The sequence below is a fragment of the Notothenia rossii genome, assembly GCF_949606895.1.
Source record: "Notothenia rossii genome assembly, chromosome: 10".
NCBI classification, from domain to species: Eukaryota; Metazoa; Chordata; class Actinopteri; order Perciformes; family Nototheniidae; genus Notothenia; species Notothenia rossii.
The window spans coordinates 19553729-19567998 of NC_136908.1; the positions used below are offsets into that span (position 1 = coordinate 19553729).

The following is a 14270-nucleotide window of genomic DNA, read 5'->3' on the forward strand; positions in this document are numbered from 1 at the left end:
CGTCAGCTTGCCTTGATGTGATCAACACACTCACTCACACACTAATTTGTCTTGTCTAATCTGTAATATTAATATGATGTATGAATGAACTTGAATGATAGATTTAAAACAAAAACAAATGTTTCTCACAACTGGGATATTCATCTCACAACCGGCCCCCACTCACTCTCCATACTCTCTCGTCCCAATTAAGCACAATAGGAAGACAGGCTGGAAGATTATGGGGAAACTCATTCCCAAGTGGCATGCCTCAGTTGGTCAGGCCGTATACGACAGATGCTGATTGTAACGCTCATTCATCCTAACCAGCACTTATGCAATTAAGAAGTTGTGGGCAGTCAAGTGAACTAAAAACATTGCTTTCATATCAGTTTTGCATATTGCAGATAGGGTGTTTTTTTTTTTTAGAGAAAGAGAACAATTAACAACGGTTGTTATTACCGAATATATGTTCCAGATAGAAGAAGTGGAAATACAGCCCCAAATTAGAATAAATAATGTAAATTAAGTAATAGGCTGACTTGTCTACTTTTCAGCCCCACTCAGGCCTAAAGGCAAACCTTTCCTTTTCCCTTGTAAAGCTCTTATTTGCAGGCTCTGTGAGTCAGAGTAGTAATTCTGCTGCATGGCAGAGCACATGCTGAGGAAGCAGCCTTGTACAGTCAATTTCCGACACCTCTTGTATTTCAAATTAATTTGAATTCGGATGGCTCACAAATTAATTCAAGCACAGCTATGCTTTATAAGCAATACATGGATGGATGGATGCATTGAATGATTTATTTATATAAAGGCTACAGAGCAGACAACGTACCCATTTATGGGAGGATTTTGAATTAAGCCTTACTAAAAAAGTGATAATGACCCATGAGAAGCAATCATGTGGCGTAAATTGGCCTGAGGTATGAAGAAGGCAGATGTGTGACTTGGCTGTTATAGAAGAGTAGACCAGCACATGGCGCTGTTACCCTATACAGCCTGCACAATCTGCTGTGCGCCTTGCTTTACCGAAACGTTGTCATTAATTTGAAATATTTGAAGGAAGGGGGGCAATTTCAAAGATAAACATGGTTTCACTTCAACCTGAAGGAATATTATATTTCAGTTTCTAGAGATTGTAATATATTATTTTATAAAAAAATAATTACCAACTAAAATCATTTTTTCAAGTGGCACTTCTACTTCATTATTTACCGTAACCATTCATCGTTTTAGGTGGAATTCTCGCGATATTTGATGTAGCTGAAAATCCTAGGAGCAGAGCAGGGAACTTGACATGTCAACAAAACAGATACATTATCACCACACAGGTAACATTACACGTTGTTTTATGTGATATGAAATAAATATGAAAACTCACTGCGGAGTTGAGTTTCACGTCGTGCCGGGATAGTCAAACGACACACAGAAAGAAACCGAGCTGAAGTGCCGTGTGTAGAGTGACTGTCCACTTAGCTTTGCTGTCAACCACTCCACGTTAACATGGTAGCTAATTATCCCGTTATCACACTGAATGCTTTGGGTGTGGTACTGACAACATATTACAGACAGTACTGATGTAAAGGCTCGCTTAACTGTTTCTGAAACCCCGCTACATAACTTATATTTCCGGCTATATCGTTAGCTCAGAGAATTTGTCAGTGTTGAATCTGTTTAGCTAGACAGCGCATCGTTTTTAATGATTTGTGACAGCTGTTACACTTGAGAGATGTAGCCTACTGCATTTCCTGAGTGTAAATTATGTTAATAAATAATTAACTATACCATTAGGCTATGTCTTTGTTTATATATGTTGTATCGCTACTTTAACTACTTGCATAACAGTTGATTAATTCGAATTTAGTGTATATCTGTTGAAGGCAAATTCATATTGTTTTATACGTCCCTATATTTAACGTTTGCTGTATTTATTAATATTTGCCTTTTTACATGTTTTTCTATGCATATTGTATGATCATTGTTGGAAAGAGCCTGATAAATAAGTTAGCCTCTTCATTGCCAATAACTGATACTCTCTAATTGTTGTCATTATGAAAATAATGAACTTCAACTTGTCTCTATACAAGCTAAATGATGCCACTATCATTATACAATAATTTGGGCAGTTGCCACGTTATTCAGATATTTGCCTGTAAAACAAATATAAGGGGGCACAAATAAAGTGTGGTTGTTTATGTAAATGTATCCACATTTATAACTTCAGGGGCAACAATTCCCCTGTGAAAAAGACAAATTATTATGTGACTTCTGTTTTCATTTTAGACACTGATCTCATATTAAGGACAGTGAATTCTGTGACTCATCTTCTACTTTCTCCTTCCTCATCTACATTCTCCTCTTCTTCCCCTGTGTTCAACCCTTCATGTAGGTATGTAATGGTGTGGAGGTGTGGAATAGCCTGACAGGTAACCTCACCTGGACCTAGATCCTCCACCAGGATCTTCACCTGCTCTATGACAACCCCTCCGCTAGTGTCGCCTTTTGGCGGGCAGCCCCCCGCGCCCCAGCTGCAGCAGCAGGCCCAGGCAGCACGGGATGTCAACACGGCCTCGCTCTGTCGCATTGGGCAGGAGACGGTCCAAGACATTGTCCTCAGGACCATGGAGATCTTCCAGCTCCTCAGGAACATGCAGGTCTCTCTCTCTCACTTTGCTTGAATTTCTGTCAAATGTGGTTGCAGCCCCCCTTCAGATCACAATTTGCTCTCCTTCTGCCTTTCATGTTATTTGCCATTTTCTGCCAAAGCTTCAAAACCCTTAATGCCCTTATTGCAATAGCATGGGAGAAGTAATAAACGGAGACATGGTGACACATTGTTAACATAAAAAATTAAACAGCAGAATGTAATCACAAAAAGCAAAACAGTAAGCATAAAAAAATATAAAACAAGATCCAAAAAAACGTAATAATAGGTCTTATGGTTACAAGACAGAGCGCTATTATGCAAATAACAAAACAGCTGTCATTCAGGAAGGCAATTCTTTGATGTGTTTGGATGCAGGATTATAAAACAAGTGAGTGCACGCAGAGTGAATAGTAAAAGGAAAGCTGTTTACAAAGGCGAGACATCAGTACAGCCAAACCGCCAGAAGCTTAATCAGCTCTTTGTAAACTTGGGATCAGCTCCCAAGTGGATTTATGGGACAGAAGAGAGTATCCATTTCTTGTAATTTGGTCCTTATATGGATTGTTAAATAAACAAAGAAGTCCAAATTATGTGTAATTTAGAAGAAATGAAAATCAGAATGCAGAATTCTGCTCAGGCTCAGATTTAAATAGCTTGAAGAAAAAACACATTATTGTAATTTGTACAACCTCTATTCTACCAGGGATGTCATTAATAACACATTCTTATTCACAATAGCAGCCTTTTGTTTTGGCAGTTACAAAATATATTTTAGCGAAAGATAAAAAAACTAATGAATTAAAACATGGTCACTGTCACAAATAACAGGTTAGTAATAAGTTGAGAGCCTGATGATGAGGGGTTCAGAGTTTAACGGCATCCAATACATATTCATTGAAGCCAGATATTTGTAATAAAAATGTTGGCTGAGCAATGCATATTTCCCAACAGGAGTTGTTTGACCAGTGTTGTCAACTTGCTGATGATAGGAAATCCACACTAGCTAAACAAGAGTTTTTTCTCCTTGGTATTCAGTGATTTCTCTTGGTTGAAGGAGTACTACTTTCTATTTATATTGTCAGAATGTGACATTGTGCTATCTTATATAACAGGGTGTCCGCGGGGTCTTAAAAAGTATTAAAAGTTGATCAATCGATTTAGCGAAAATTAAGGCTATTAAAAAGTATTAAACGGCATTTTCCAAGGTATTACATTTTGTAGATTGTTTTCAATAAGTATATAAATTGTCCAAAGATGTTGTATTCTACATTCTGCCTGAATGTAATCATTGCGTAGGTGTGTAGTGTGATTCTGTGTAGTTTATTTATGGCATCCCGTTGGATTTGACATCATCTGAACAGGACATCGCGCGCTCACTGCTTGATAGCGCACGAAGGTCCGTTTACGCCGGTTGTTAAACAACATCGTTATGGGGAAATGCAAGTTTGCGTCCAAATGGTTGGAAAATAAGGAGGAAGGACAATCAATACTGTATATAGTCAATGTGAGGTGAAGTGCGTCGCCAATATAACTCTTTAAAACTCAAAGTGGCGATGAGGTCTTAAAAAAGGTCTTAAAATATAATACATTTGACTAAAGGATTCCTGCATATACCCTGTATAAAGATCCACAATCAAGGCCACAAACTAACTTTACGTTGCATATATTCATACGTTGTTAGAGAAACGTATCTTTTGGAATGGTGGAAAGTTGCAGGAATGACATAAAAAATGAAGCTATTGGACCTTTTGCGTATTATATTCAGGATAATGGAAGTATTTTTTATCAGTTCACATGTAGTTCAGCTCTGACGGTGTCCTGAAGGCGAGGTCAGCATGAGTTCATCATAAATGTGCGCGCTCCTCCTTAACCTTGTTAAAATCAGAGACGGGCCAACAGGCTCGCCTCCGCCACAGAATACACAAACAGCATTGTTGTGACTTTTTTTGATCGCAGGCTGCCTTTATACAAATATTCTTCATTTCTCTTCTCTTCCCTGCCTCTCTCCCTCTGTCCGTCTGTCTCCCTGCTGTTTCTCTGACTCTGTCTTCTCTTTGCTTTCCCTGAAGGCAGGCTTCTTTCATGTTATGTAGGGTGTTTATAATCAGACAATGTTGCCCCAAAGGCTTCCGTTGTAGTTAGAAGACAATGATGCCGCCTCAATATGAGACTTGGTAAAACATTTAAAAGTGTATCAACTAAAGCATTTAGTATTTGATGTAGCTCAGTTGTTTGTGTGATTTTATTTTTATTATGAAAACCACTTACCATATTGTTGCGGCATGTGGCGCAGTGGGTTGTGCGTAGGTTCAAAACCCACTCCAGTCAGCATGTCGTTGTGTCCCTGGGCAAGACACTTCACCCCAAATTGCTCCTGTGGGGATTTTCCACAGTACTGAGTATGTAAGTCGCTTTGGATAAAAGCGTCTAACATGTCATGTAAAAAATGTAATGTTGCATAAACACTGATATTTACTGCATGTTTAAGACTGGTTGCTCTTAACTAAGAATACATGTATTTTCATTCAGTGAACGTTCATCTTCCCTGCATAGGAGCACTGCGCCTAATGAGATATTACCAGTTAGGGGAACAACAGAGGATTGGAAGTGCATTTGGCAGTCAGGAGGGATCAATGACTGTTTCTTTTTATTAGCTCAAGCTAAATTGTTGCGTTGTGCTTTGCTTAACACATCGTTTTCCTCTGTGGTGATCCTCAGCTGCCTAATGGAGTCACTTACCAACCCAACACTCACCAGGACCGGCTGGGGAAGCTCCAAGAACATCTCCGGATGCTCTCTGTGCTGTTCCGCAAGCTGCGCCTCGTCTACGACAAATGCAACGAAAACTGTGCCGGGATGGAATCTATTCCTCCAGAGGTGAGAAATTGAGACACTGGTAACATTTGACCTAATTTTCTCATATCGATTTGATTAGATGGCAATTGTATGTTGCCAGTTTGAATACAGGTAATATTTTGGATACTGAAGTTTCATTGAGAGTTCTAAAGTCAAAGAATCATGTTTAATGTCAGTTGTTTTCGTTGTGCTAATGTTTTGCTCTTTAGGCTTGGTTAGGCAGCATTGGGCAAAAAAGCCATTATAAACTTTGAGCATATTGTGATTCAAATGGCACACCAGGTTAGGCCTTTTTAATAGAAAAAGGCAAAAAAAACAAAAGCCAGAATTTGAAAGTACCTCATCCTGCAGTTCTCCCCCCTCTCTCCATGCGCTTCATACGGTAACCAGCTAAACTATTAGCTTGAAACATGTTATTTTAATTGACATTTAATTACATACTTAGCTTTGATTGTAACTGAATTGATTTGTTTTAACAGGGTAGGTTGGCAGAGCAAACTGTCCATGTCCTGTTAATAGTTTAGCAGAATAATATTAATATAGTATCAAGAACAGACGGCGTCAACAAATACAACTTTGATCTGACAGTTAACGAGATTCATGCTCAGCGAGGACAATACCAGACAGGCGGAGAACATGCTGTATAACAGAAAGTTATGTAACTTCTGGTGGTTAGATAAGTTAGATTTGAATCCTACCTCACATAACCTGGAATCGAGTTAGAGTTGTAATGCATACACCTACTGCACTTAGTTCTTACTGGATGTGGTTGCAATTGCTTTTGCGTAGTGCTGGAACTTTTATTTAGACGTGATTGATTGATCCTTCCAGATGCGAAAAATGTTGAGTCGTGCTGTATAAGCTTGTCAGGATTTTTGTTTGGTGAGCTTGCTTTCAGCCACTGCCTCATATAGCCCAGCTTTTCACACACACTGCCTGCTAAATTAGGAAGGTGTTAGTTTAAAGGAAGTAGGCCATAGTTACTGCATCCCCCTCCCCCTACACACACACACACACACACACACACACACACAGACACACACACACACCCACACACACACACACACACACACGCACACGGACACGCACAAGCACACGCACACGCACACGCACACCCACACCCACACCCAGGGGGACTCTTATCTAACCTACTCCCTCTAGGTCTGTCTCTTTTCTCCGCTCGCAGCAGATTCATTGGTCGCTTCAGGTGAGTCTCCAGGGTCTCTTTACCGCTGGTTACGGTCACCATCCACCTTCAGGAACAGCAGCACTTGAGCTCAAACACACTCCTTTCTGCCTGCCTGCTCAGACACACAGGAATACACATGCATGCACACTATTGTGACCCACCCAACTTCATATGCACCACGTAGACATGCATGTGGCCCACTGTAACATGTCACAGACACACATAGACTCATGCACTATTAGGGTCCCTGCAGGGCTACAGCGAGGCTATCCACCAGTGTTTGATTGGATTTATTACTGCGGCAGTCCCTTCCCAATTTCTGCAGATTGGCTCGGAGCTAATCTCTCTCACCAGACTCCTACTGAGGATAAAGGAGGATGTGGGAGGAGACTGTTCTTAAATTGGAACACATTTGTGATGCTTGCCAACATGGACATCATCCACATTGAATAATATAACCGCTCGGAAGCATTTCTTATGGTCCATCCACTGGTTGTTGAGAGTGACCCTCTTTTGCAGTTTTGCCTCTAAATCAAAGCCTTTAAAGGTAAAATCAACTTTTTCATGTATTTTACACATCAACATGTGTCCCCTCTGTGTAAAGAGATTCTGAAAGTTTCAGGAAAAAAGATTCTCTCTCTTTTTGTCCTGATCCATTTATATAAAAAACTGTCTGAAAATGAGCTGATCAGATTTTGGCCACTTTATGATGTCATAATGATTTTTTGGCTCATGTAACCATTAGCCAATAACCAACCAAGGTAACCCCCCCCCCCCCCCCCCCCCCACCTTATCACCTGAAACTCCTCCTAATCAGCGCTTTTGAAACAGGGCTGAAACAAAGGGGTTCATGGGATGCTACAATGCATGATCTAGCCAACACCAACAGAGACATGTTTTGTATATATCTGAGACCTATAATATATTGATGAAAAACAGTATAATTGGGGACCTTTTTAAACGGCCCATTTTGACATGTTTCTTTGCTGTAATGGTGTAAAACCGCATTGACTCATTACTCCACCTTGCTATTTTCCCCTTCTTATTTCCACCTTATTTAAATGTTTATCCGTTTCCCCTCCAGGCTGAGGCCCGGCCCGGGGCTGACCAGCCAATAGCTCAGCTCACCGTGTTTGTCTGGGTTGTTGATTTTGGCTCCGGCATGCACGCCATTTATCATCCCGCAGAATTCAGGTGCCTGCCTGACAGCCGCTCACTATTGGCTGCCCGAAACAGGAAGTGGAATCAATGACTCAGGCAGTGTGACCTCATCGCAGCCTAATTAGCAACATACCCGTTTAATGAACAGCTGGAGTAAATGCACACGTCAGCGCTTTTCCCCTTTTTTCTTTCCAGCTGTCGTTTTCTCGCTGCCCCGTTGCAGCTTTTTTCTCATCTTTTTCCCAAACTCTCACACTCTCTGCATCCCTTTTTCCTCTTCCAATAACATTTTTTTACTTCTTCTTTCTATTTTCTCTTTTTTTCTTCTAATATATTGGCTCTCCTCATTTCCTTATTCCTCCCTCTTTTTCTCGTTCTTGTTTTGAATCTATTTATTAATGTTGGCTTTGTTTCACTCTCTTCCTCTCCAGCTCTCTCTTCTGCCGTTCCATTTTCTGTGTCATGCAAGTGTTCCTCCCCTCTGTCATTTCCTGCTCTGTTCAGCCACGCTTTTTCATTTCCCTCTCCTCTTACCCGTTCACCCCGCAATTTTGTTGTTATTTTTTTTTCAGCTTGTCGTCTACCCTTTTCGTTTTGCCTCAGCCAGGCAACATGGAGAACTTCATTAGCCCATTCTTCTCTGTCAGGCAGGAAACCACATCCATCTTTCTGTGGAAGAGGCAGGGGTTATGACTCACACAAGCACAAACACACACACATGCACACACATACAGACACACAATAATACACTCTCCATTTGTGTTTCCCACCCTAATCAGCATATTTCATTTTCCCCTCAGAAGCTGCCAAATCAGCCCGTTGCATTTCAAATTCAATTTGTAATTGGCTTCGATCTGAAATGATCCACATAAAGACGTTCATCTTTTCCTACTTTAAGTTTCCCCGAGCCAGAGACAAGCTCATAGTTTGTCTGAAATAGTGTCCCGCACATGTCTTTGCCGTCTTTTCTCTCTCCAACCTTCAGTTGGAGTTGCAGTTTGGCATGAACCTCGGCCTGGAAAACTGACAGGAGCACAGAAAGTTATCCAGATGTTAACATCTTTATGTCGTTGTACTTCTTACCCTCTTCGTCTTTGTGTTTATAGTAATCACTCTTTACTTTTCTCTGTTTGTGTTATTTTTTCTCCTCTTTCTTGCTCTTGTTTCCACCCGTCTCCCTGCTCTCCTGCCCATCATCCTACAGTCCTTTCCTCACATTTCATCAGTTTGTCTTCATCTCTCTCCGTCTGCTTTAGTTTTTTTTAACTCCATCTTATTCTTGACGTTGGCCGGCTCCAGCCTTACTCAAACACCAGTCAGTCATTACTTCCAGACTGAGCAGCTTTCTCAAATCATCGTCTAGTGTCTGCAGGGCCTCCTCTCCAGCTGCACAACCTCAGGTCAAATCATGTAGAAAGGCAGAATAATATCAAAAACGTGGCATGATTTAGATCAGCATCTTGCCAAGTCATAATTGAAGCAAGGTGTGTTTTCAGAGTATACGGCAGTTTTTATTGGCTTCTAGTTTTTTGGAGTGTTTCCCAACTAATCTGTGTTTGTGATCTTGTCTGGTATGATAGTATTTGTTTGGAGAGGAAACTTTGGAGACAGGTACTCATTGCTTCCTGTCTAATAAACGACTGAATATGTTTTTACAGCTCTATTAGAAACCCTCTTAAAAGTGGCGCCATAGGTCTGAAAAATGGTTGGTGGGTTTTTGAGTGTTAAACTATAAAATTGACTTTATGTCAACATAACTGATACGCTACACTTCCTGGAAACTCTGCACAATAGCGCAGCCATTTATCTACATTTACACTTGATGTCCATTCAGCAGCTCTACAAAGATCATCAATCATCGATCACACATTCTTAGTGTAAGACTTTTGATGTCCTTTATGTACGATTGCCCCGGAACAGTGTGTTCTCAAGTCATCCGCGCATGACTTGATGTGTCTGCAGCCTCCTCCTGTCTGAAGCGCCCACTGGGGGGCAGTATGATGTAAAGCAGCAGGCGGTGACCCTGCCAGCTCTCAGGAACCCCGACTCGCCTGAAGGTTCTCGCACATCAGCCTCGCTGTAGTGTCAAGCAAAGAAGGTCAAGCACACACAGCGTTTAAAAATGAATTAATCTCCCACTCGTTCTCTCTACTGTCTCTCTCCACGTTGAAGAGAGACGGCTGAAACCTCAGCCTGTGTTCAAGAGCTTACACAGAATCCCCATTTTCACCTCACTTGATGGAGACGAGGTTATCAGACAGCACAGGGAAGTCTTCAGTGCCGGATGGCAGTTACAGGCCGAGCTTTCTCATACGCACATAGCTCTGACCTATAAATGCACTCAGCGAGAATATAGGGAATATGTGTATATGCAGCATTATGCTTTTAAATGGATCCTGAGTCATGACAGAAGAAGAGGAGGGAGGAACAAAAAGGAAGACATACAGTCCTTCACAACCTTTCTTGAAATGAAGTTGACTGCCACTAAAGTAAAACCGCTATGATTTTACAGTGTAGATGCTGTGTGAGCTGTACTACTGTAATTGATAAACCCAATCCAAATCAGTTGTCAGCTTTTCCGAAGTGATCCTCTTGCAGCGGTATTGTTTTACAGTCAATAATATAGCCGGATTGTTGTTTGCTGTCTCTCTTCCAGCAACTGATACCCTTTGTGGAGGATGACAACTCCAAACACGAGGATCGCTCGGCCGGCCAGAGCCGCCCCCCCACCGAGGAGAGGAGAGAAATCCTGGAGGTCAACAAGGTATCGTGTTCTGTTTCTCAAAAGCACAACACTGTATGGGTTACAGGATTTATTCCCAGCTTGCGGTAACTAAATAAAAAACCTAGGGGCTGATAAAAAGAAAAAGAGATCGCAAGATTTCTATCATAGCTTAACATGATGTTGTTTCAGATAAGTGAAGTTTAAAATCACCTCGGAAATTCATGCGCCCCCCAGACATTTCAAATCTACCTGAGCTTAAGCGAAAAAACTCTTAACATCATCTCAAAGATAAGAAAAATAATTAAGCGTGGAATTCATTACGGATTAGTAATTTTACTCTACATCTTAAACCCTTAAGCCTTAATAGCCCTCTTTTCATTTTTTGGGTAGCAACCATCCATATTATGAAGCTGTGGTTTCTACAAAACAAAATGTAGAGGATATACTCAATTACTGTTTGTTGATAGAGTGCGTGTGTATAAAGGGTTCAATATTCTGGTGAAAAAGGCAATTCTGATTTCCAAAGGACTTATTTGGATGTAGATGCATTTAGATTCTTTGCTGGTGGTAAAAGGTCTTTAGTTGTATTTGAATGACACCTGCCCAACTCTCAATGGAGTTCACTGAAAGTCAGAAGGGGACATGGCACCAGGGGTGGGAGGTAGATGCTGAAGTTGCTGGATGTTGTTTGGCTAGCTTAATCTAAACTTGCTTGAATACATATTACAGAGTACCTATGGACTGCTGTGATGGTTCCCAGTTTTAAAGCGGACCTGAGAATGTGTCTTTTTAAACCGTGAGCCTTGCTTAACCTCAGATTTGAGACGTGGATCACAGGGTATCCTTCGCTGTCATCAAAATAAATTGTTACATATTTTGTATATACCATATGCCAATAGACAGGGGTGCACATAACTGGTACGCAGGTACGGCAAACATCTGAAATGCCTACCGTCAATTGTCTCACTAAGCGCATTTGCGGACTTGTTAAGCATTTCCAGAAGGCGCTTCGATCACTGGACGACAGAGCCGGTCGCCATGCGCACAGACGGGGCTGCTGTTAACGTCGGTGTTTACAACGAAATTGTGCCACAACTTCCAGCGCGAGTTCTACGTGCTTGCTCCACTAGCGCCCACCCCCACCCCACCCATCATCGTTCAATACCACACCCCCACCGACAACCCCCCCCCCCCGTTGACGTTCACGAAACAGAGGGGCTGAACCAAAGGGCTGAACACATAACTTTGCGTGGGCAGCCCTGAGTACCACTCCTGGTACTAATTTGAGTAACTCACTAAGAAAGTTATGTGCTCCCCTGCTAATAGAGGTTAACATATCTAGTACGGAAACATTCATTTACTACAGTAAGTAATCAGCCCACCTATTTCATGGGGGTAGTGGAGGGGTCGTGGGAGTTTGAAAAAGTTTTCCTCCTGTCTTCTGGTGGGTTAACGCCATATAACATATAATTTTCAACCAGCCTTGTATCATTGCCAGTTGGGTGGCTCCCTCGCCTGCAAATGATTGGAAATGAAAAGTTTAATTCTAATAACCCCTTTTGATATACCTCAATGCTTAACTCATGTGCAAGTATAGCGTACGTTTCTTAAAATTGTACATATCTTTATTTAAGGGCCTTTTCCAAGCTGTGTTGATGTGATGCAAGGGATTCATTTGATTTATTAATCAACACATCATCTCATGTAACATCATTTTATTTTGTATTGACACCCTTTGTAAAGACAGGTGTGTGTGGCCAGTATGCAAAACAATTTCAAAATTCTAGTATGTGCCAGTTTATAATCTAGATTCTAGAATATGAGTATAATCCAAAAATTCAAGTGAATGAGCTTTCCATTAGCTACAAATAGCCGACTTGAGCAAGAAAGCTGTTGATGGTGTTTATATATTAACAGAAGGAAATAAAAGTTGACTTTTTTTATAGGTCATGAGGTGTTCACTTCCGGAGTGGCAGACATCAAACACATCTAAGAGCTTTCGGCGGACATCAAACACACCTAAGAGCTTTTTCAAATGTATTCACTGTCAGATACGTTTTAGCCCAGGTCTAATAGAGAGGCTGCTTTACGACACGCTGAAGTGCAGAGCAGAGATATTTTCTTCAAACTGACACGCCACGTTGTCAGTCAAAGTCTCAAAGTTTGTTGGAGAAAGATTTAATCCTGAGTCATGGCTTACATGCTAGGGATAAACAAGCATGAAAGCGCAAAGAGAATCATTAATTAAACATATCCAAGATTAATACACCAAGACAAACAAAATTGTGTTGTGGATGAGGCTTTCAAATAACTCATCCTTAACCAAGCTGCACAATCTTACAAGCATTAAGTGTTATATTTATTCTAAAAGTCATAAGTCCTTTATTTTTCGACTGCAGTTGTAGCTGTGTGTAAAACCAATGGCAGAAATATTATGTCTTGATTTTATGACACATTCTTGATGAACAATTTCCTTTCAATGCTAACCTTGGTAAAACAAATGCATTAGAGTTACTGTGAATGCTTAAAAAAAAAAGCCACTGCGTGCTGATTTGAATGATTTTAATGTGAAGCAGCAGCAGTTAAAATTGTATGGTTTGCATTTGTAGTAATCTGAAGGTATACAATAAGATACAGTAATAACAAACTGTAATGCAGGATTCATTCATGCATCATTTCTTGGGAATCCCTTGTGCGTAGGAAGGCAATTTGAATCAAGCATGGTAATGATAGTCACCGCCACTCACATTGGAAACTACAACATTGACGGGTAATTACGGCACTCTAATATTGTACATTGAGTGGCTGTTGCCGGATATTGTCAACCATAGAGACAGCCAAAATTGAGCGTAATTTCATTGAAAAACTAAATGATAAAGATAAGGTTCAAACATATTTCTGCAAGTGGAATATCATTAGTGTTACATTTGAGGTACGGTGTTTAAATGTTTCAATAGCTAGAATCAAGGCAGAGCGAGAAAATACATCCATTTCATTTATATAGCCCACTTGCAATACAGTGAAATCTCATAAAGGGTGCACTGATGCATTACAGATACAGATACTGATATCCTACCTACACTGACTCATATAGCTGGATAACGTATTGGTGACAATGTGGCCACAATAACTACCAGCTGATGTTTAAGTATTTATTTACTACGTGTTGTTTCACAAAGTTAGAAAAGCAATATATGAGTCAAGTCTGATGTTGCATTACACATCTTATAATAACCACTGGTATTGTATGTATTGTAGTTCTCAGTATGGGTTAAAAAAAAAACTGATTTAGGCATCCCTACACCCGATCAAAACAAAGGCATTTTTTTTTTTTTATAATAATAAGAGATACACCAATACAGCTCTATACGGAGTCACATCTTGGCACAGTATTGATTCAGCAAACATGTGAGTGCATGTGTTGAAGTGTATTTCAATGCAGGCTGTGTTTCCTTTTTAAAAAGCCAAAAATATGTTTGTGTTTCTGCACTACAGTACATGTTGATCAACTAAAACGCAAGTTGTTGTTGCAGATAGAGAAACTGTAGGAACTTGAGCACGTTTTAAAGATGTTCTACTTATATTAGAAATGCTGAACAAAGAAAAAGGCAGAAATGAATGTTTGAAGATGTGTTATTTTGTCAAACTGCTTCAGAGCCTTGCTGAACTGACAACTGAAGCACGACACATGTCATCTATAGACTGACCAACGC

General features: G+C 40.5%; 1 protein-coding gene across 1 annotated transcript in view; it reads left to right on the forward strand.

The window, feature by feature from the left end:
- The first annotated feature begins 1220 nt into the window (after positions 1-1220).
- med30 (mediator complex subunit 30) overlaps positions 1221-14270 on the forward strand; it is a 36089-nt gene continuing 23039 nt past the window's right edge. The window contains exons 1-4 of the mRNA XM_079656228.1: positions 1221-1310; positions 2369-2633; positions 5345-5503; positions 10489-10596. Of these exons, the coding sequence (XP_079512354.1) occupies positions 2454-2633; positions 5345-5503; positions 10489-10596 (447 nt within the window). The 5' untranslated portion in view covers positions 1221-1310; positions 2369-2453. The remainder of the gene's footprint in view (positions 1311-2368; positions 2634-5344; positions 5504-10488; positions 10597-14270) is intronic.